At 39.6% G+C, this 24,246-nt stretch overlaps 1 protein-coding gene across 1 annotated transcript; it reads left to right on the forward strand.

Annotated features, from left to right (window-relative positions):
• The first annotated feature begins 911 nt into the window (after positions 1 to 911).
• On the forward strand, positions 912 to 23,984 carry LOC142661548 (interferon regulatory factor 3-like). Its single transcript, XM_075838965.1, has 10 exons — positions 912 to 993; positions 10,125 to 10,325; positions 10,967 to 11,150; positions 12,468 to 12,562; positions 12,809 to 12,863; positions 17,827 to 17,985; positions 19,557 to 19,640; positions 20,855 to 21,220; positions 22,000 to 22,118; positions 22,719 to 23,984. The coding sequence occupies exons 2-10, from the start codon at positions 10,161 to 10,163 to the stop codon at positions 22,887 to 22,889; spliced, it is 1,398 nt and encodes a 465-aa protein (XP_075695080.1). The 5' UTR covers positions 912 to 993; positions 10,125 to 10,160; the 3' UTR covers positions 22,890 to 23,984.
• The last annotated feature ends 262 nt before the right edge of the window (positions 23,985 to 24,246 follow it).

Consider the following 24,246-nt stretch of genomic DNA (forward strand, 5'->3'; position numbering starts at 1 on the left):
TCCACAGGATACGTCATAAATGTCAGATATATGCGGGTTGCACCTCTCGGACCCGCTTGTATCTCTAGAACGGGTCCCCCCTAAACCCTGTTTTAGCTTTTTGTGCTCACACTACCTCCCGGCCAATTCCTGATTACATGGTCGGGAGTTACGGAAACAGCATAACTTGCTGAGCTACGCTGTTTCCGTAACTCCCAAAGAACTGAATAGTAGTTACGGAAACGGTGTAGCTTGCATGCTACGCTGCTTTCATAACTGCCATTCACTACTATAGGAGTTACGGAAACAGCTTAGCTCAGCGGGTTATGCAATTTCCGTAACTCCTACCATGTCCCGACCATGTAATCAGGAAGTGGCAGGGAGTCAGCGTGAGCACAAAAAGCTAGAACGCGGTTTAGGAGGCCCCGTTCTAGAGATAGGGGCGGGTCCCAGAGGTGGGACCTTCATCTATCTGACATTTATGACATATCCTGTGGATATGTCATAAATGTCCTACATGGGAAAACCCCTTTAAGGCAGCAAAAAACCTTTACCGCGCAATATACTTGACTTTTTGCATACAGTTATATTAATACGTTTCGTCACCTCAACTTTTTAATACTACTGGGGCATCTGTACACGGATGTATACCGGCCAAATGTATGCTCCGGCGTATACACTGAACGTACAGCATAGACATGGTGTGGACCTAACCCAAATTTTTCCGTTTTTCAATTGGTTTATGTCAGTACAAAAAAAAAAAAAATACTACAAAAATATATAAACCAAGCCTTAGGACATATATAATGTATTTTCACTGGCATTGCAGTGCAGCTCATACACAGAACACAGCTGCTGGGACTTTCTCAGTGAGATCAGAGACGGACGCTGCAGTTATTGGATGTAGTCACCGGGGGGAAGTCACTAAGTGAGGAAGGGATTTTCAGTAATTGAAACTGAAACTAGTTGCGAGAGCTGAAGCCATTGAAAGCAGCACTGAGATCTATAGGAAAGGTGAGTGGTGGTATATTATCATGTCGTTTTTATATAATTATACCTGAGGGGTCTAGACAAGATGGAGGAATGCTACAAATCCGGGCACACACAGCCGGTACACTCGCTCTTATTAAATTTCCTTAGAAAGTGTCAGCTGGATAGCTATGAACCTGGAGACTTGTAAAATCAGGTTTTATGTAGACCGGTTCTGTCGGAGAAAATGTCTCTGCAAAATGTGGCTATATAATATGGAGGAGTTATGGCGTCTATGCATAAAGCGGCCATTGTTACCGATACGGTCTGAAAGGCCGTGGTTCTGATTATTCTTTCGTTTAGGTTATTAGAATGATCAGCTCTAATAAAACCTGTTCAATCATTCTGTTCACACTATGTTTGGCGTATACATCGTGAAAAGCTCACGATGTACACACCATCGTATCCCTAGGCCTCCATCTGTCCGGATCATCGAATATATATGAGGGGGCCTAAGAGTCTAATGACCTGTGTTTGATTTTTCTCCGTAATTATTGATCAAATTCTACGATTTTACCAAAAAGTTTAGGTACTTCAATACACATAAAGTATATTTGTAAAAGTGAGAAAAATGATCGCAATCTATGACCTTTTAAGAAACTTTAACCAGCATCTAAATAGTGAAAAACTTTGAAATTGACCAAAGTATGGCCAGCGTTATCCATGTTCACACCGGGAAATTTACTATACAATCGCAATGTGTTGTCAACGCATGTAAACGACACAAGTGTGTGGGATTTTTTGATACTTTTTTCCCAGAAGAACGCAAGAGAAAGGGCATTGCAAAAATAGGTGTGAAAACCACACATTGAAATTAAAAATGTTTCATCCCATATTTGTCATGGTGTGAATTTACATGTAAAATGAAAAAATATATAAAAAAAAAAGTGAGTTAACCATGTGGTGACTGCAATAAAGAAGAAAAAAAAGATATATATATATATATAAGATAGAGAGGACTTCAAAAATACAAAAAAAATTTAAAGTTATATATTTGCAAAAAATAAATTCAATTAAATCGTATAAAAATAAATAAGTAAATAAATGTGGTTACACTTTGGCCTTTTAACGTAAAAGGGGTTCTCCAGGTTTTTATAAAAAGGAATTAGTTGAAATGAGCGGAGGATATCCTCACATTTACAAACTTTAGAATTTACAACTTGCATTCATTCAGACCTCGAGAATAAATCTTGGACGACAACATGGACAATTGTATGTACACAGTGTATATACAAGCTGTAGCTTTTTGTGTATATATATCCTCCATGAGATCTGCCGTCCTATATTACAAAATATTTCAAATTTCTAATATTTTTATAGATAAAAGCCAGAGAATTTCCTCAGTGCCTCATATTCCTCATATTACACTAAAATTTGCAATAATCTATCAATTGGCTTCAAATGACCACCAGAATATGTTCGGTACATTCGCATGGTCACATATTTGGCCCATGTAAATCCGTACAAATGTCATCAAAAACTGGAATGGATCTATTACGGAGAAAGTGAAAAATTCTCAAAGGTTTTCCTACATTCCCTCTGATGGATTCTGCTCCTTTTTCTGATGAGAAATATAGTCTGAAAATAGCGAAGCATGAATCTATGTTAATGGTGGATTTTGCTATAATGACAAGGAGGTGCTCAAGGATCGGTGCTAAATCTACACATCCGTGCCTAGATATCAAATTCATTCGAGTGGCTTTGGTCCATATTCATTATATAAATTATTATTATTATTATTATTATTATTATTAAGTCACAAAGATTTCTAAAAATTTAGATATTTATCAAGGATGGGTGAAGAATTTCCACCATCATTTATTATTTGCTAATAGGTGCTAAGTATTCATTGATTTACACATACCATGGCATGAAGAAGAAAAAAAATGTGCATTAACAAAGAAATAAACATTTTATTATTTATTTTTATTATGTTTACCTATCAAATTAATTTCAGAGTAATAGGCAAAAAAATAAAAAAATAGAATGACATTAAAAAACAAACTTCCCCATCTCCAATATGGACCTTTTTCGTTTGCAAGTTTAAATATAAGTTTATATTTCTTTTTTCATCTTATTTGTTAAGTTCTTATTATATTGCCATGGGGTTTGGAACCCAGTCTCTTGCAAACGGATTGCCGAATCTCCTACTCCTGCTGTACCGCCAAACATAATTGCAGAAACTTTAGCTGACCGTGCCCACAGGAGGGGGGGGGGGCCGAATACAGATGTATACTAATTTACTACAGCAATAAAACTACAGGCACCTATGTGTATTGGTGATTTTTTCAAAAGTGAAAAGCTATTTCAAGCATTGGTTTAACTTTGAATGTTTTTAACATTGAAAAATCTCTGCATGTTTTATTTATAAAGAGGTATACAGGGGTTTGGAAGGAGTTAAGACAAACTTTTTTTTCTTTGCTTGGTCACGGTTGCCAACTGTCCATAAAGTCAGGAAAAAAAGGGTACCAGTGCAGGAATAAATATTAGATGTGTCCATGATTTATTTTTTTTGGAGTAGGAGAAGCTGCAAGTCGTTGTGAGAGAGATAGATAGATAGATAGATAGATAGATAGATAGATAGATAGATAGATAGATAGATAGATAGATAGATAGATAGATAGATAGATAGATAGATAGATAGATAGATAGATAGATAGATAGATAGATAGATAGATAGATAGATAGATATGAGATAGATAGATAGATAGATAGATAGATAGATAGATAGATAGATAGATAGATAGATAGATAGATAGATAGATAGATAGATAGATAGAATAGAAAATGTATTTTATATTAAATTGCGGTCACAAACCAGAGGGCCCCTGTGCAAGAATAGCTCCTTGTTTTCGAAGTTGTGATATCACAACAGATTACCCTGCCGAAACTCATTTGTTATATCACAGCAGATTACCTGATGGAAACACATTTGTGACATCACAGCAGATTACTTGGCAGAAATATATGAGTGATATCACAGCATCTTACCGGACAGAAACAGAAACATGTGTGATGTCACAGCAGATTACCTGACTAAAACCCACTTGTGATGTCACAGCAGATTACCTGACTAAAACCCACTTGTGATGTCATAGCAGCAAACCTGACTAAATCCCACTCGTGATGTCATATCAGATTACCTGAAAACCCACTTGTGATGTCACAGCAGATTACCTGACTAAAGCATACTTGTGACTTCACAGCAGTTTACAAAATGGCTTATACACACAGGCACAAATCCTGCAAGGAAACTGCATTGCTTCCTTAGAATGGAGCCATACAGCCTTCATGCACAGGCTCAATGAGATTCTGTGTGTACAGAAATATTTTCCCCAGAAGCATTGCTGAATACCTCCATACATAAAGAGTCTAATGGAGCATGCCACCATTTTTTTTCCTGCCGGAAGAGCTTACCTGACAGATAACCACTTTTGATGTCACAGTAATTTACCCAGAGTCGGACACCAGAGGACCCCTGTGTCAGAACAGTATACAACCTCCTTGATTCTCAACTGCTAATTTGATGACAGAGCGCTAGACATAGACCTCCTCATTTATGACTCTCCAGAAAATCCCTCACCACATTACCAATGACCAGTAAATGTGAAACACAGATAGAAAGGATAATATAGTGTGATATAATAAACAGTAGAAACCATCATTATTTTTTTAAGGTAGCAGTGGGCTCCCTTGCCTACAACCGGCTGCACATATGGGATGTCCACCCCTGTATTATTTGTATTTAACCCCTTAATGACCAGCCTATTTTGGACCTTAATGACCAGGCCATTTTTTACGTTTTTCCATCATCGCATTCCAAGAGCTATAACCTTTTCATTTTTGCGTCGACATAGCTGTATAAGGTCTTGTTTTTTGCGGGACAAGTTGTATTTTTTAATAGCACCATTTTTAGGTACATATTATTTATTGATTAACTTTTATTAACTTTTTTTTGGGGGGGAATAGAAAAAAATCTGAAATTTTGCCACTCTTTTTTGCGTCCTAAATCTACGCCGTTTACCGTGTGGTATAAATAACACAATAACTTTATTCAGCGGGTTGTTACGATTGCAACGATACCAAATTTGTATAGTTTTTGTATGTTTTACTACTTTTACACAGTAAAAATGCTTTTTTTTCAAAATTATTTGTTTTTGTGTCTCCATATTTGAAGAGCCGTAACGTTTTTATTTTTTCGGTTGTATGAGGGCTTTTTTTTTGCGGGACGACTTGTAGTTTTTATTGGTACCATTTTGGAGTACATGCAACTTTTTGATCACTTTTTATCACATTTTTTTAAAGTCAGTATTCACAGAAAACAGCAATTTTTCCATAGTTTTTTATTTATTTTTTAACGGCGTTCACCGTGCGGGTTAAATAATGTAATAGATTTATAGTCGGGGTCGTTACGGACGCGGCGATACCAAATATGTGTAACTTTTTAACTTTATTTTGTTTTTTTAATAGTAAAGCATTTTGTAAGGGGAAAAGCTGGGTTTTTCATATTTTTTCCCATTTTTTTTTTTAATTAACTTTATTAAACTTTTTTTTCACTTTTTTACTAGTCCCACTAGGGGACTATAATATGCGATTCTGCGATCGCATTTATAATACACTGCAATACTTTTGTATTGCAGTGTATTACTGCCTGTCCGTTTAACACGGACAGGCATCTGCTAGGTCATGCCTGCGGCATGATCTAGCAGGCATTCACTCCAGGCAGACCTGGGGGCCTTTATTAGACCCCCGGCTGCCAATAGAGACACAGACACTCGGCGATCGTATCGCCGGGTGTCGGTGGGGGAGAGAGGGAGCTCCCTCCCTCTCTCCAAAACCACTCAGATGCGGTGCTCGCTATTGAGCACCGCATCTGAGGGGTTAAACGTGTGAGATCGATACTAATATCGATCTCACACGGCAGAGCAGGGACGCTCCTAGCCCTCAGCTGCCTCTGGCAGCTGAGAGCAGGGAGATTTGACAGCTCCCTGCTCTGTTTACTTTTTCCGATGCCGCGACGTAAAAAGTCTATGGCATCGGAATAAGGCCCGTTAGTGAGCGACGTAGAAACACGATGGGCCGGTCACTAACGGGTTAATATTAAATAATACATTTTATTACATTAAAACCAATCAGCCATAAAAATAATTCCACCTGCCTAATATTCTGTAGGTCCCTCTCATGCCGCCAAAACAGCTCTGACCCGTCGAGGCATGGGCTCCATAAGACCTCTGAAGGTGTCCTGTGGTATTTGGCACCAAGACGTTAGCAACAGATCTTTTAAAAGTGTTATCCAAAACAACTTATCACCAATACTAGTGTTTGATCGCTAGAGGTCCCACTGCTGTAGTTTGTGCTAGAGTAGCTCTTCTCTATGATCGGACCACGGTCTTGCCTTCCCTCTCTACCTGCATCAATAAACCTTGGGCTCCCATAACCCTGTTGGAAGGTTGACCAGTTCTCCTTCCTTGGACCACTTTTGGTAGGTACCAACCACTGCAGACCAGGAACACCACACATGAACTGCCGTTTTGGAGATGCTCTGACCCAGTCATCTAGACATCAAAATTTGAACCATGTCAAATTCACTCTGATCATTACACTCGCCCATTTTTTCTACTTCAATGACCTCATCTTCAAGACCTGACTCTTTACTTGCTGCAGCCTAATATATCCCAGCCCTTGACTTGTGCCATTATAAACTAGCTAAGCAATGCTATTCACTTTCCCTATCAGTGGTTTTAATGTTATAGTTGAACGGTGCATATTTTATGTATTAGAAACAAAGAAGGGGCTCCAGCACACAGTGTCTGGTAAAATCTATTTTTATTATTCCCATGCTAAAAAACGTAACATGACTGACATATTTTGGAGAGAAATTGTCCTTAGTCATGGTCATAGCTTTTTAAAGGCTCTGTTTCCATTAACAACTAACATGGTCATGGTGAACACCAATCAGTAGTGATTATTTTTTACTATGACCATGCTTAAAGGAACAGTGTCACCCAAAAAAAAAATTTAATATCAGTTTTATGTTAGGGTTTTATTAAAAACGTTTATATTTATTTGTGTATTTGTGTGTTACTTTTTTCTATTTTTACACTTTTTCTTCCCTATGGGGGCTGCCATTTTTTTTCCATTTCTGTATGTGTCGATTAACGACACATACAGACATGGAATACGGCAGCTCCAGTCCCATAGGGACTGCAAACGGGGCCCGTTCCATCCACTTTGGTGTACGCCGCTCCCTCACAGTCCGATTTGAAATGCGCGCCATCCGGCGCCATTTTCCTGTAGACCGGAAGTCGCGGCCGGACAGTAAGATTACTACTTCCGGTCGCGGCTTCCGGACTTGTGCACATGGAGCAGCGGCAGCAGACGGAGCGGACGGACCGGAGGGAGCGGCGGCGACTGGAGCAGGTAAGTGATTTCTATGTATGTGCGTGTTTCAGTCTGTTTTACTAGTGTATGTAAACATTCTACACTGTGTGTTAGCTCAAAAAATGGCGACACACAGTGTAGGAGGTTTGACCGTTCAATCCCCTCGTTTCTCCCGGCACTAGCCAGGATAAAGCAGGGGGGGATTCTGAGAGCTCACTAGAGCGAGGGATTTTTTCCGAATTTTGCAGCATAAAGCAATGTGGTTGCTTTACCACATGCAATGCTGCAATTTTGGGAATTGCTCCATCTAGTGACCAGTGCTGGGAAATATTATAAATTTAATCCAATTAGACTCGTAGAAAAAATAAAAAAAATTAGAACAATGTTTAATCACCTACACACTAACTGTTTAACAAAAAAAAAAAACATGTTTTTCTGGCAACACATTCCCTTTAAGCCTTTTTGTTAGGAAATTTTTCGATAAAATTTCCAACCACTGGAGCAAATTTTGTGACATACACATTACTACAGAGTGAGTTTGAGGCACTCCCAGGTCTCGGTATAAGAAAGCCAAAGACATTAGTTATATGTCTGTGCGAGCCAGTGTAACGTTTAAGGGGGCTGCTATACACTTTTCTGAGAACAGGTCTGATTTTTGCGCCTGCCCGATTCTATTGTTCCCTCTGTAATATGCCCCAATAGTGTCTAAAAGCCGCTAATTTATCACCTTTACCCCTCCTACATGGAATAAACATGCTGATGGGTTCATTTAGAATTTAAATTGTGAGCCCCAATGTGTCCAGGGACCAATGTTAGTGATTACAATCTCCGTATTGTCGCTTTTTAAATAAATAAAATGAATTTCCCCCCCAAAAAAACGGCTTAAGGGGGGTTTACACTTCACGATTATCGGGCAGACGATCGTTCATATAACGCTTGTTGCAGATAATTGCCCTGTGTAAACAGGGGAACGATCAGCAGATGAACGAGCAAACTCTATCATCTGCTGGTCGTATCGTTTTAAAAAAGTAAAATATTAGCGTTGTCGGCAGCACATCTCTATGTGTAAACAGGGAGACGCGCTACTGACATGATATTAATGTATGGGGACGAGCGATCGGAGTAACGACCGCTTGTCCCCATCCATAGCTCCGTGTGACAGGAGCAAACGAGCGCCGATCAACGATGTCTCGTTGATCGGCGCTCGCTGCACCAGCTGCTTATCGGCCAGTGTAAAAGGGCCTTTAGATGCTGCGATTAATCACGATCGCAGCATGTAAGACATTAAAAAGAGGGGGCGGCCCCCTCTGACAGCTCGTCGCCACCCGCAACACAATTAGGGGATGCTGATGGTTGTTATGGCATCCCAGGGGCCTAATGAAGCCTCCAGAGCTGCCTTTCTTCATCTCCTGTTAAGCCCTGCCCTCAGGGCTTAACAGGAACCTGTGAAAATGCCGATATACTTGCAGTGTATTGTGCACTGTATGCTGCAAGTATATTGCAATGTATTGTACCAGCGATCGCTGCTTCAAGTCCCCTAGGTTAAAAAAACCAAAACCTTTTCTCATTTTTCCTCTAAAGTAATGTAAAAAACAAAATTTGTATCTCCGCGTCTATGAAAGTCTGAATTATTACAATATACCATTATTTAACCCGCGTGATGAACGCGTGATGAATGCCATAAAAAATTAACATGCCAGAATCGCAGTTTTTTTTGGTTACTTCATATCCTAGAAAAAAATGAAATAAGAATGTATCAAAAAGTAACAATAGAAAATACATCTCGCCCTGTAAAAAAAAAATAGCCCTAATACCGCTTAATTGCCAGAAAAATAAAAAAGTTATAGCACTCAGAATGTGGTGACAAAACACAAATTACATTTTTAACTATTAGTTTCTTCCTCGTAAAAGTAGTAAAACAATATAAATTGGGTATTGCCGTAATCATATTGACCGGTAGAATAAAGTTAACATGCCAATTTTACCATACGGTGAAAGCCGTAAAAAACGAAACCCCTCAAAAGATTTTGGAATCACAGTTTTTTTCCTATCACCCCACAAATAGTTTTTTCCAGGTTCCCAATACTCTATATGGTTTAATAAATGGTGCCGTGAATAACTACAACTCGTCCCGCAAAAAACAAGCCCTCATATGGCTTTATCGATGGCAAAAATAAAAAACTTGTGGCCTTTGGAAGATGGGGAGGAAAAAATGAAAATTCAGAAAATGGCTGTGGCGGGAAGGGGTTAAAGAGGTTTGCTGTTTTAGTTTTGAAATACTATCTTATGGAATTCTAAGTTAATAGAGGGCAGTCCCTGTTTTAGGACATCCATCAATGAACTGGAGTAGAGACTGGCTGCAAAAATCGTCTCTCCTTCTGGGGGACCCAACACCTCTGTACATTACACGGACAGCCCGTACAGCATGTAATGCTTAATTTTCCCTGTGGTGGCACTGCAGGGGAATTGAACACTTGCTAATAGGTTCTTCCCCAGGTCACAGCTGATTGCTAGGGCGCCTAGTGAACAGCTTATTTTTTTGTGACCCCCCTCAAGTAAAAAGGGATAGCCCAAAATTGACAACCACTTTACTGGTGAGAATAGCCCGTTTTAATTGTCAACTCAATGAACTTCTATCCATCCAACAATTTATAATATGTCTTTTATTTGTTGCGTGTATGTATATTTGCCAATTATTGCCATGTGGGATGTAAAAACTCTACATTTCTTGGCAGACCACAGAACAGTAGAGTATTTTCAAGATTGTGGTGATGGGCTCTCAAAAGCCACGTATTGTCCCCTGGCTAATCAACCAGATCAACAGCCAGAAGTATCCTGGTCTTATATGGATCAACAAAGAACAAACACAGTTCCGGATACCATGGAAGCATGGTCTGAGGCAGGACCGATCAGAGGATGATGTGAAAATCTTTGAGGTAATTGTGTGGTGATGTAGTATGTTCAGAAGAGATACACCCAGCAATTATTTTTGGTCTGTGGCCACATTTTTGTGTGTTCTTCAAACTGATAAGACCAATATTAAACGTATTAATTTATTAAATGTAGAAAGTGAGTACAGTCCTAGTAGTCTGGAAGACTAACATTTGGGCTGGATCATAACTTTGGGTCTACTAGGTGGCCTGTAGAAAGTTATTTCGATCCCAAGATAGAGGGTAATTATACATTTCCAGCGAGAAGAAAAGAACAGATGATATTTTAATGGCAACTACTCTATCAGATTTTAATAATTTCTTGAGATTCATGGAAAATAAAGTCAAGCTTGATGATGAATGAAAACCTCTGATCATACAAGAACCTTTGACATGTCCACTGTGACTCTCATGGTCAATATGGGGTCTCCAATTAGAGAAATCTGTTGCCTAATTGTGGGAATTATATTCATGACCCTACACTTGGTTTTATAAAGCCTAAATATGGTGGTGTATAGTGAGTGTCTCCGTAAATAGATGGTGCTTGGAAATGGAATTGGTTGAAATTCACATAATCATAGTAAATGGTGTATGGTAATAAGTGGGGTGAATGTGAAGGTGCATCTAACTATCTTCTATCTTCCTAGGCCTGGGCTATCGCCAGTGGCAGTTATGACCCTAGCAAGGACGTACCTAACCCAGCAGTGTGGAAAAGAAATGTCCGCTCTGCCCTGAATCGTAAAAACGAAATGCGTGTGATCAGAGACCAGAGCTCGGACTCTAGCGACCCACATAAAATTTATGAGCTCATCAGAGGAAATACTACTGGTGGTAAGTCCAACTTTCCTACTCCATAAAGCTGCCTATTCTAGCCAACTGTAAAATTAAATTAAATTAAAGATCCCCAGTAATATACTGTCTGGAATTTAAGGCCATATATCATTGTAAATGTCAGGGAGGAAGGTCTAACAACCAGTAAATGTCCTTGCTGGACAGGCAAATTCGATGGACTACCACCTAAAACTAGTCTTGCGCTAAGTGATCCAGCAAGACTATGGATAGATTCATGGTTGCCCAGTCATCCTCCAACTGGCCACACTCCATCAATGACCTATAAGTTCAATCAATCTGAACTTTATACTGGAAGGATGTGGCAGGCCAACTTCCCAGCCTATCTAAATATAGCAAATCCTTTATAAATATACATCTGGTGCCAGTAGGGTAGCATTTATAGAGCATGCCAGCCTGAACCGCTTTACAACTCTGCCATGGGAATTGGCATGTCACCAACCTGCTGCTGCTGACCTATTGCCTGACAAACAGCTCTTTCTTCTGACTCTTAACTATGTCAATTCCTTAGTTGAAGTCTTATCCAGGTACACAGTAATAACTCTAGTCTGCATTAGTGCATTCAGAGAATAAACTTGTGGAAAACCAACGTGTACCAAAGTCTTGGGACTAGCAGAGTACTGATGACCTTTTACTTTAAAGGGGTGTTCCCAATGTAGACATTTATAGCAAATGTCTGATAGATGTGGATCCCAACTCTGGGACCCGCACCTATATAGAGAGCAGGGGTTACGTGACCCTTATATCGCTTGCAGTAGCGGCCGCAATCTGCAGATTACAGGTGGGATCTAGTAGAGAGAGGGCTGTACCTATATTGAGAACCCACGAGTATATCAAGAATTCTAGTCCCCGCCAATTCCAGGCGGGGACTAGTGAAGAGGACCTCTTTCCATTCTATTTAATGGGAATTACGGAAACAGCCAAGCGAGCGCTGCTCGGCTGTTTCCGTAACTCCCATACAACAGAATAGAGAGACCCCCTCTTCACTAGTCCCCGCCTGGAATTGGCAGCCGCTGCACCATGCGAAATGGGGGGGGGGCACCATTCTCGATAAATGTGTGGGTCCCAGGGCTAGGACCCGCATCTATCAGATATTTATGGCATATTCCTTTAAAGAAAAAGAAGATCCAAACGGTAAATGGGTCAATTGTGTTTATTGTGTACATAGGCTTAAGATTATCATGTTAATGTGATTATTTTGATTGATTAATACCAAATAAAAAGTGTCTCACGAATTAAACTTTTTGTTTCATTGGGCAAAATGATCTATAGAGAATGAAATAAGTATTTTCTCCGCAGGTGATGTGTCTTCTGAAGACTTATACATGAGTGAAAGCATCAGTCCAACTACTGACACAACCAACTGGAATAGCCCAGGAAACCAGATAGCTATGGTTAGTTGGTTTGTATTTTTGTTTCTGCAATGTGACAAACAAACCTAATGTAACGTCCCCAAGACGACTGTAGTCCGTACCTCGCTATGGCCGGCACACCATAATCCACACATGCCCTACCAGAATTGTATCAGGCTGACAATACTATTGAAGAATATACAATATTACAGAACTAGTCAATCAATCTCTTGAAAACTGGTCATGGTTATACATTATTGCTAAGACTGATCCTTGTGTGTTTCACAGGACAGAAATCTGGCCCAGAGCTTGATACAGATGCAGATCTCCCATAATGATGAAGGTAAATACAATGATCATTTTGCCAATGTTTTTCTATGTGCCATAAGTTATATAGAATATACTGCAAAATAATGCTCAACTAGGCAAAGTACAGTATCTCAATATAAAATATGCCATGTATTTATTATCAGAATTATTATTATCATCATCTTCATCACCACTACTATTATATGGTCATCATCATCTATGTCTACCTTTGCAACCTTTTTTCAAGCTCCAGTGCGTCTACAATAAAAAATGAAGCAACTTGGCAAATAGTCTTGATTAGGCTAAGTTCACACTGGCGTTAGTATACGTTTACCTCTCTTCCATCAGAGGAAGAGAGACTCGAAAGATTAAACGGAAAGCAACATTTCCGTTAGAATTACCATTGATTTCAATGGTAATTCTTTTGTTTCAGTTGCTTTCCGTTTGTCTCCATTCGCTAGGTTTCCGGTTTTTTTTTCACGGAAACAAAAGTTTTGCAGACTGCACTTCTGCTTCCGTAAAAAAAAAAAACGGAAACCTAGCGAACAAAGACAAATGGACAGCAACTGAAACAAAAGAATTACCATTGAAATCAATGATAATTCTAACGGAACTGTTGATTTCGGTTTAATCTTTCGATCCTCTCTTCCTCTGACGAAGGAGAGGTAAACGTATACTGACGCTAGTGTGAACTTAGCCTTAGAAACATCCTTCTGTTTGGTGGATATGGCTCCTATGTAGTCCTATGTGAACCAGGTTGATACAGCTGCTGGTCCATAGCTCCTGACTACAAATAAGTCTTGAGTGTAGTCAGATTCTGCAGTCATGTATTTTTTTTTCTCTCTCTTTGCTTCTTGTAACTGTCATATGTGGTAACTGCTTATCACACACGGCATGTTATATATCCCCGAGGAAACTTCTGAGCTGCATTTTCTCATAGAAATAATAGCCAGTATGAAAGATAGAGGAGAAATAAGACAGACACACAGGTCAAAGAACTATGGATGAGGAAAGAAAGAGGGCATGCTTCACAGGGAAACCCACTGGGCTCTGAACCGGCAGCTACATAAAATAGCAGAGAAAGCAGGTCTAAAAATAAAAGAAGCAATTGGAAAATCAGCCAACAACATAAAGCATCGTCAAACTCAACCTCTCCAGGAATATTGTCTACTCAACCCAATCATTGCAGATTACACAAATAACTGTCCATTTTTATTGCTGACTAGATCTGTGCCTTGCTGCGGAGGACTTGCTAAGTCCACTTGAAGAACCTGGAAAAACCAGAACTTCAAACTTAAACCTCAATGGCTAACTTTAATTAAACGGCAGTATAAAATCTCAGAGGAGATGAGATCATTAATTAAAATAAATCTCGCATCAACCTTAATTCTATGGGTATTGGACGCTTTCAAAGCATTTAGGCCCTGTTCACACAGAGTTTTTGTTGCAGGCAGAAAATTCTAGACAGAATTTTGAGGCAGATTATGATCTGCTTGCACGCCGTTTGCCGCATTTTTCACTGCGTTTTTCACCAGCGGACATTGAGCACCACGGGCAAAAACACCACTAAATACGCTTTCTCTGCCTCCAATGTCAATGGGAAGGCAGAGACGTAAACGCCCGAAGATAGGGCATGTCGCTTCTTTTTCCCGCTCATGGGAAAAAACGCCTCTACCTCCCATTGAAATCAATGGGAGGCATTTTTGGCCATTTTTTGGCGCAGTTTGCCACGCGGTTCCCGCATAAAAAAAAGTGTCAAAAACGCTGTGTGAACAGGGCCTTATAAGGATTTTTTTGTTCGTTTGTTTTTTTAAAGAGATATGTAAACTGAAATAAGGGCATAAAGAGTTGAGATGGAGGCAAGGAAGTAATTGGATCAAAGTGAGGTGGACTTTGCAGCACACCCATGCGTGGAAACCAGAGATAGATGGAAACGGGGACAGAGTAATCTTAATAACATTAATATTGAAAAGGTATAGAATTTTTTTGTTATTCTCTAGAAATAAAATTGGATTACCAGGGAAAGTTTTGGCCAATATAGTCAAAAATTTAAAAAAACTATAAATTTGCACAGCAGAAGTTAGGATGCAAGACAGTGCCTTGGTGAGTGATTCGCAAAGAGTCCTACAATATTTTTTGGAATCTCATGAAAACCTGGACACAACTAATTTGAGTGAAGAAAACTCTCACATTACAAAATATTTCCGTGGGGTCAAATTACCCTCTTTAACTATGGAGGATAGAAACTGATTAGAAGACCCGATAAGCCTCGAGGAACTTGAGAAGGCCTTAATGAAGACCTCAAATGGGAAGGCACCCAGAACGGACAAGATCCCTTTTGAGCTGTGCAAGTAGTTTAAGGGGGAATTAATGGAACAACTTTTGAGGGTTTTTGATGCAGCAGCTCAACTTCCTTCGTCTATGGAAGAAACAACAATAATATTGTTCCTGAAACCAAATAAAAATACACAAAATATGGGCGCTAATCGTCCGATTTCATTAATAAACACAGATATTAAGCTTCTAGCCCGGGTGTTGGTAACCAGACTCGCATGGGAAGATTACAACAATTGGCCATAAAGGTCAAACAGGTTTTATCCCAAATAAATCAACAAAAAATAAGAAGGGTTTAAAGGGCTATACAGACGCAAACCACTGGACACGGAAACCAAGCCACCGCTTTCACAGAATATAAAAAAGGGTTTACAATGGGGAACGAAGAAGACAAAATTAGTCTAAAGGCAGATGATGTGTTAATCCTATTGAATGATTATTGTGCTGATTTAAAGTAAATTTTTGCTTATTTTGGTTATTTATGATAAATTGGGAAAAATCGTTGTTGCTATCCTATAATACACCTATTGATTCGATCAATATAGGCCTTAAAATTTCAGATATTTAGGAATTAACATATCTAAGAATACAAATAATTTCATTTGATCCCATTCATTAATAGGTATAGACAAAAAAGAAAAAGTATGGAAGAACTTTCCCTTAGCATTTGCGGGCCGGGTGGCGTTAGTTAGAATGTTCCTACTCCGGCACATTTTGAACATTCTCTCAAATTCTCCAAAAACCCATTGAATGGGTATGTGCACACGATGAGTGGCATTTACGTCTGAAAAGACAGACTGTTTTCAGGAGAAAACAGCTGCCTCGTTTCAGACGTAAAAGCTCCTCCTCGTATTATGCGAGGCGTCTTTGACGTTTGTAATCTTGAGCTGCTCTTCATTGACTTCAATGAAGAACGGCTCAAATTACGTTGCAAAGAAGTGTTTGCCGAGGCAGTCAAATTACGCGTCGTCGTTTGACAGCTGTCAAACGATGACGCGTAAATGACAGGTCGTCTGCACAGTACGTCGGCAAACCCATTCAAATGAATGGGCAGATGTTTGCCGACGTATTGCAACCCTATTTTCAGACGGAAAACGAGGCATAATACGCCTCGTTTACGTCTGAAAATAGGTTGTGTGAACCCAGCCTAAGCTGATCATGGCATTTAAAGGGGGAGAGAGGGGGCCACTCTTTGATCTTGTCACAGGAAATCCCTGCGATGCAATCAAGGCCAATACCTTATAACATCATTTGTGATGATCCGTGTATGTTATAAAAAAAAAATCTTAAATAATTCAAATAAAATTATTAATAAAATCATTTAAATTCCCTCCCCTTATCCCCAGTGCTATTTTTTATTATTATTGTCTTTTCATTTGCTATTATATACTCGGCGGCCACTTACACCTCTCACAACATCCACATAAATATTCCAAAACATCAATCCACTTAAACATTTATCTGTGATATTTCACTAGAATTAATCTAATACCTTCAAGAGATAACACTAAAAACGCATGTGCCCGTTGACAATGACCAAACTTTAACTTTTGCCCGCTGATGCCCTTCCCCAAGTTGATTTTAACCCCTTAATGCCATAACCACTACTCATAAGGCCCCATGCACGCGACGTATTTTTCATCCATCCGTAAAGACTGTCCGTAAATACAGATCAGTAGTCATTTATGTTCATCCGTAAATCATCTGCATATATACGGAAGTGTGTCCATAAATACAGTCCATAATGCATCCGTATTTACGGGTCCACAAAAAAACAGGGAGGAATCTAGGGTAATCCCCTGGCATAGCAATGCTTCCGTAATTACGTACGGCTACGGATGAACGTCCGTAGCCATTCATAATTACGGAAGCGCCCATAGACTTCTATGGGGAGTCCGAGCCGTAATTACGGCCAAAAAAAGGACAATGTTCTATCATTTCTATGGCACGGACACCCATCCGTAAAAATACGGAAAGGTGTCTGTAGCCCATAGAAAGGAATGGGTCCGTAATTACGGATGAAAAATATAGTCGTGTGCAGGGGGCCTAAGGGAAATTTGCTCTCTCAAAGATGGCTGTTATGTACTTTGTACAATGATATTAATAACTTATGTAATATTTTCTCTTGCATTTGTGTTAGAAAAAAACTATCTTTTGAAAAAAAACAAAAAACTGCAGCGGAATTGCTTTTTTCTGCATTTTTAGAAATTAATAGAAATAAAATGCTAAGTTATTTGAAACAAAAAATGGCAGCTACATAAAGTACAATTCATCCCGAAAAAACAAAGCCTTACCCAGCTACGTCGAACAAAAAATAAAGAAGTTATGACTGTCGGGATGCCGAGAGGAAAAATCCAAAAATTGTGCTGGTCTTCAAGGCCAACATTGACCTGGTCCCTAAGGGGTTAATCCCATGCACTATTAAGTGAAAGTGTGTATTTTTATTGATGCCTAATATGTGTGAAGTGACTGATAATGATATACACTATGCACAAGTCACTTTATGTTCAATTGTAATGTTGGATTCTATGATGACATGAATAAAAGTGCAATTCAAAAATCGCCAACAATTTAGTGCAACGTCGACCCCTCCAGGAGTATTGTCGATTGACCCCAATCATTGTAGATCACGCAAATAACTGTACCTATTTATTGCTGTCTAGAGCTGTATCTTGCTGCGGAAGACTTTCTAAGCCCTCTTGAAACGCCAGGCCAAGACTGGTACAATAACATATCTTCTCCAGATATGTATTTGGCTGGTGCTGGTGCCAGTTCTGTAGGCCAGAACCACTCGCCACATTCAGTTTATGAAGACCCATCTGGTAAGCACAATATTTAGGATCATCCCTCCTATTAAAATGAGTAGTAAATATATGTCCTTGAGGCGCCCCCTTTTGTAATATTCACATTTGTAACCACTTTTAACAAGATATTCTGTGGAGCACAAACCGAAGTCTATAAGAGGGCAAGGGGAGGTGGGAGCAAGAGCAGAAAGAGAAAGGTAGAGAGACACAGAGACACTGCTGCAGATTTTAGTAAGTGTTATATAAAGCTAGATTCACAGCTACACTGCTCATTACTGCTGTATAATCTCCTCTATGCTGTTGCTGCTTCTGAAGTTGTGCTACAAAGAGATTGGGGCGCAATATTTTCTCTTCTATGTGTGCTGTGTATGGCAGACATGATAGCAGTTAGGCTCCACCCACTAGCTCTGAGAAAACGGAAAATTAGACATAGAGCCTACAGAGGGGAAAATTGCTAAATAATGCCATATACAAATCATATAATGGCCAGAAATAGTGTTATTCTTAATGTACACACATATGACACGTTATTCTGAAAAGTTAGGTACGCTTTAGGGACATTTCGCATGACACTTCTGGCTGAGTACGATGTATAGTACAACTGAGGGACTTTGAAACCTGAAGAGGGATGAAATATGTGTAATTATATGGGTATTACACTGGGATGTATAAGGGCTTGTCCACATGTAATGGAATTGCTGTGTATTTTCCGGACGGAAAGACAGTAGCAGCAAAGTGGGTGAGAATTAACAAATCTCATCCACAATGATGAATTGAAAAGAAATAAAAAATATAGGTGAATAACTAAAGGGTTCTTTACCACTAGCCTCAAATTGTATTCCCAGGATATAACACAACATAAGGATAAATAAAGCAGAGGGGGCAGATAGAAGACGGGGGGAGGGGGCAAAAGTTAGGGGAAAAAAAAGGTTCTGCTTATCACATGCTCTGACATGGTCCTTAGGGGGTCTCACGGAGAAGGATCCTGTATTCCTCAGAGTTTGTGAACTTTACCCAGTAAAACCAGAATATCAGCATTCTTCTTACCTCAGGACGTCGGTCTCTTCATATATGTCGTTTGTGTGGAATTGTCCTCTCCTGCCAAGCTGTTAAACATTCTTCCAAGTCAATTTTATTATTTGTTGTTTTGTTTTTTTTTGTTTCAGAAACAGCGCCACTTTTATGTATGGGCTGTGTCTGGTATTACAGCCCCATTCAAGTGCAATACCAGACTAGCCCCATGATGGCGCTGTTTTTGGAATGAAAATTTGTTATTTTTTTTATTTTATATAACCTTTATTTTTATATAACCTCCAGAAACATTTTATACATATGAGTTTTTGATAATGACAGCTCTATTCATAAACGTTGGACCATCCTGCAGTCTGAAAGAAATCAGCAAGTCCTAGAAATCTCACATCTCTACAACACTTAATAAAACTCTATTCAATGCCACACCTGTCCAGTCTGCACTAACACTTTTATAAGCTGTGTACTATACATTTTCTGCTCCTATAGTAACCATAGCAGTATATACTTCTCAGTTTTACCGTTTTAATGACGTTTCTTCCTCTTCTCTATATTTACAGGACAAGTTCAAAGCATTCCAGCTGATACACAGGAATCAGTTCAACAAAATTTACTGAACCAGTTTTTTCCAAACAAAACCTTTGGTAACTTTTATTTCTTATTCTTATGCAGCAGCCACTAGAGGGAGCTTTCGATTTTACTGCATACAGTTTATACATTGGACTAAATAATAACACAGCGGGGCAGATTTACTAGTACTGACTAACATTTAGAACGCATAAACTTATACAAGGCAGTCAGAAGATGCGCTAAATTTATCCAAGTGGTGCACGCTATATGATAAATTTGGTGCATCTCGCTAGACGTATTAGACGCTTTTCTCTTCCTTATACCACCTCTTGGTTGGCTTAGTTTACATCAGTCATTTGCACCAGAATCTTGGCGCACATTGGGGCATTTTAAGCCACGCCTCTTCTGCTAGGCCACACCTCCTTTTATAGATACTTTTGAAAAGTGTCTATTGAGGCCAAAATATCTTTTCTTTTTGGCGCATATCAATAATAAATTTGTCTTAATTGATTTGGGTAAAAAAAGGGCCAACTTAGGCCAGAAATCTGGTGCAACAACAAAAGTAAACCTGCCCCAGTATGTAGTAAGCTCCTAAGCCCTAGTAACATTTCCATGACGCCACTGCCTGACGAACCCCAGTGCTCTCTGTTTACACCAAGAATGTCGTAATGTGACATCCAAATAAGGTCACCTGATCACCATGGCCAATGCTTGCCAAGATGACCTTTTGTCTACGGTGATGTCCCATCTAGCAGTGGCGTATAAGACAGCCACGTTAAGGTAATGTGACATATCAAATGTAAACAGCAAGGTAGAGGCAGTGCAGGAATGATATAAATATTTTTGTACTTTTTGACATTTTTAAGTGTTTTATTGTTACCTGTCATATTGCCCAAATTATTTGCATGTCAGTTTAAGGGGCTATAAGGTTATATCATGAATGTATATAAATCGGCATTATAGTAATAAGATTTTGGTAAGCCTATAATCAGAGATATATGAGCAGAACAAAAATCAAAATGTGGTCCCCTACTGGTGCCGGTCAAACCATCACATTCCGACATCTCAAGACCGGATATTCCTCCGACTTCCTTCTTGTCCCTTATTGGTGAGTAGAGTGGCATGACATGCCTATTTACTACCCCCAATTCTGCAATTGTGGAGAGGGGGAGGCAGCTTACCTGAATTGGGCCCCAATTGTCAAGGGCTCCTTGGTAGCTGCCTTTAAGGCTGGAAATTAAGCCTCATTTTAGCAACACCTCAATTTAATTTCATTTTTTTCCTATAGAAACAGAATTTGAAGTCCAGATTTATTATCGTGGAACTCCAGTGAAGAAAACCTTGGTAAAAAACCCCAATGGCTTCCACATCACTTCAAGAAAACAACCCTATCCCGAAAGTTATTTAGAAGATGTGACACTGCCACCACCAACCGCAATACATGACCAGAAAGTAGCTGGTGAAATAAATAAACTTCTAGAGAACCTGCAACAGGGCACAGTGGTGGAAGTGCGAAATGGCGCGATTTGTGCTAAGAGGCTGGGCAAGTGCAGGAGCTTCTGGACAATGACGGACATGCCAACCATATCTCAACCCAATCCTATAGACAAAATGGACTACTGTGTTCTGTATAACTTTCAACAGTTTGTCAAAGGTATGGCCTTGAAACTTTTTCATGAATATGGCTTTAGAGGGGTTTTCCAGTCCCTAAACACTGATGGCCTATCCTCAGGATAGGCCATCAATAGCTGATCGGTCGGAGTCCAACTCCAGGGACCTTTGCCGATCAGCTGTTTTGAAGGGGGTGCAGTGTTCATACGACCGCTGCTTCCCCTTCATTCGTACTTGCTCACTGTGAATCATCGACACACATTTAGCGGTGATTCACAGGTATTGCAGCCTTTTCTCCTATTCACTTCATTGGGAGAAGAAGGCTGCAATACCTGTGAATCGCCGCTATATCGACGATTTACAGTGAGCAAGTAGAAATGAAGGGGAAGCAGCGCTCGTATAAGCGCTGCACGCCCTTCAAAACAGCTGATCGGCGGAGGTCCCAGGAGTCTATCTTGAGGATAGGCCATCAATTTTTAGGGACTGGAAAACCTCTTCAAGGTGACCACATAGTACAAGTATGTGTGTCTTACTAAATGATTGGGTCCAACTGGTGGAAACTTGTTCATTTTGTTGGAACTGGTACCGGACCTGAAATCCTATTTAGGTTTAGTTACATCTGTGTCGGAAAAAGTTGGGTAACAACCAATATGGTCACCATTACAGCTCCAGGAAGGGTTGTCACCCAGTATTCTGAGAGTCCTGATTATGTTGCCTGGTTATGCCACACCATGGAAGCAAAGCATCAACCTCCTGGTAGCTGCAATGGTGTCCATTGTTACTAGATTCAATTTTTTACAATATTTGTCTTCTTCTCTTCAGAATTGATTGAGTTCATAGAACAAAAGCGGAAGGAATCTCCTCAGTATTCCATTTGGATTTGTTTGGGGGAATTGTGGCCGGATGAAAGAACATGGAAAAAGAAGTTCATTATGGTGCAAGTGAGTTTCCTACCCATGAAATCTACAGTCTGTTACAATTTCTGTACATGAGCTCCACAACCTTAGTTTAATTTAAAGGGAATGTCCACCATTACTTTCCTTTACTAAACTTGTACTAATTTGGAGCTAATGATCATTTTTTTAATTTAGTTTTTTTTCTTCTTGTAATGTGTATGCAGTTTAACTGCACTCCTGTAGACAGTCAGTGTGATCTAACGCCTGAACTTGAAGGAGTTGCCCAGGATTAGAAAAACATGACTGTTTTCTTCCAGAAACAGCTCCACTCCTATCAATAGGCTGTGTCTGGTATTGCAGCTCAGCTCCATTGTAGTGAATAGGGCTAAACTGCAATTCCTAATGCAACCTGTGAACAGGTGTAGCACTGTTTTTGAAAGAAAGCAGCTATTTTTTTCTAATCCTGGACCACCCCTATAGGTAGCGGCCAAATACAATTATTAACAACTTGACAGAAGGGAACTGAGTAACTATATTTATTTCTTTTTATGTCTTTCTGGGGGGATGTTTTTTAAATTAACTAACCAAACTACTTTTCTAGAATATGTCCTTTACATTTTCATACATTATCCTGTATTATTTTAGATCACGCCAGTCTCAATGCAAATGCTTCATGAGCTAAGCTACAACACTGGAGCCTCGTCGCTGCGTAGCAGTGAAGTCAACCTGCAAATTTCCGACTCTCTGTCTCTGAACAGTACGAGTGATCTGCTGAGTTTTCTTAAAGAGTTTGAGGAAAGGATGGAGTGTACTTAGATGACCGGCAAATCTGCATTTCCTCTGGAATTTTATAAACTGCATGCAGACAAAAGACGATCAACGTGATGAAACTTAATCCTTGATGTACTGTTTCAAAAATAGAAATTGGCTTTTCTGAGGATTTTACAAAAAAATTTAGATTCTCAAAAACCCAAAAGAGGACTAAAGGTGGCCATACATCTTAGATAGCTGTCAGCCAAGCGCCAACATGCCCGATCCATCTTTTCCCCGACATCTGCCAAAGTCAGGACACCCCTATACCCATTAGATAGTCGACCGGTCCCGGTGAAATCAGCAGGTTTGGCCGAGTTCATCTGATGTCCATGGGATCAACTGTTTCCAGACTTGTTTCAACAATTATTCTCAGCATTTTCTTATTTACCAAAATTTTAACACGAAAACTAGTCTGTTGCACATAGCAAAAAAAAAAAAAGAAAGTACTCTATCTTTAAATTTGTTCGTATAACCAATTTAACGTTGCTTATAATTCTGTAGGTGTAGGTATGATGAGAAATGCTCTTTAGTATAATATCTAGCCAATCGGTACTACCCTGATTGAAGAGAGGGGGCTTCGGGCAGCAGTGTATACTGTATATATGGATGGGATGGTGCTGGGAGAGGAGTGGCAGGGACTGGCGGATCTACTCCAGATAAGTGGTAGGGTGGCCAGCTGACCCTTCATTGAGGATTGTACATGTATGGAGGGAATGGGGTGGATAGAAATGGGGGGCATGTATAAGAAGTAAAGACACTAGGGATTGGTAGGAAACGGGGCAGTAAAATAAATGAATGTCTATCTGACATCTTTCCTGTGGGTGGTTGGGCATATTCTGAAATCTAAAGTAAAATCACTGGTATCATTACAAAAACTCAACATACTCAAATATGGCTGATTTGAACAAGCATGTGACCCAATGATTGAATGTGACCATAACAATACTTTGTGCATTTATGCTGAAAATGCTCATTTAATTTATATCATGTCAGCCATTTTTCTTTTTGACTGCTGTTATTGTTACCTCATAGCACGTTAATGATAATGCCATGGTTATAAGGATTGCTTTTAACATTTTTAACATTGATTTTTAAAATTGTTCCCATCGTTTTAATAAACGTGTTTGTATAGATCATTATTTTTAAGAACAGGTTTCAGGTAGTTAATCCGTACCCTAAAAAACCCGTAACAACTACCAGAGAGTGCCCCCATATGTCCATATTTACAGTGCAAGTCAGATGCTGGCGTGTATTAACAGTGCAAGGTAGAGAGTGCCCCCATTAACATTGCCCTCTTTAACAGTGCAAGCCAGAGTGCTCCCAAAAACAGTGCCCCGAGTAAAGTGTCCTAAGAAAACAG

Source organism: Rhinoderma darwinii, chromosome 10 (assembly GCF_050947455.1).
Source record: "Rhinoderma darwinii isolate aRhiDar2 chromosome 10, aRhiDar2.hap1, whole genome shotgun sequence".
Classification (NCBI taxonomy): Eukaryota; Metazoa; Chordata; class Amphibia; order Anura; family Rhinodermatidae; genus Rhinoderma; species Rhinoderma darwinii.

Excerpts from the sequence above, each read along its gene's own strand:
- LOC142661548 (XM_075838965.1), top strand. The coding sequence starts at position 10,161 with ATGGGCTCTCAAAAGCCACGTATTGTCCCCTGGCTAATCAACCAGATC. Across the intron at positions 17,986-19,556 it reads AGTTTATGAAGACCCATCTG|GACAAGTTCAAAGCATTCCA; the intron begins GTAAGCACAATA and ends CTATATTTACAG. Across the intron at positions 22,119-22,718 it reads AGAAGTTCATTATGGTGCAA|ATCACGCCAGTCTCAATGCA; the intron begins GTGAGTTTCCTA and ends GTATTATTTTAG.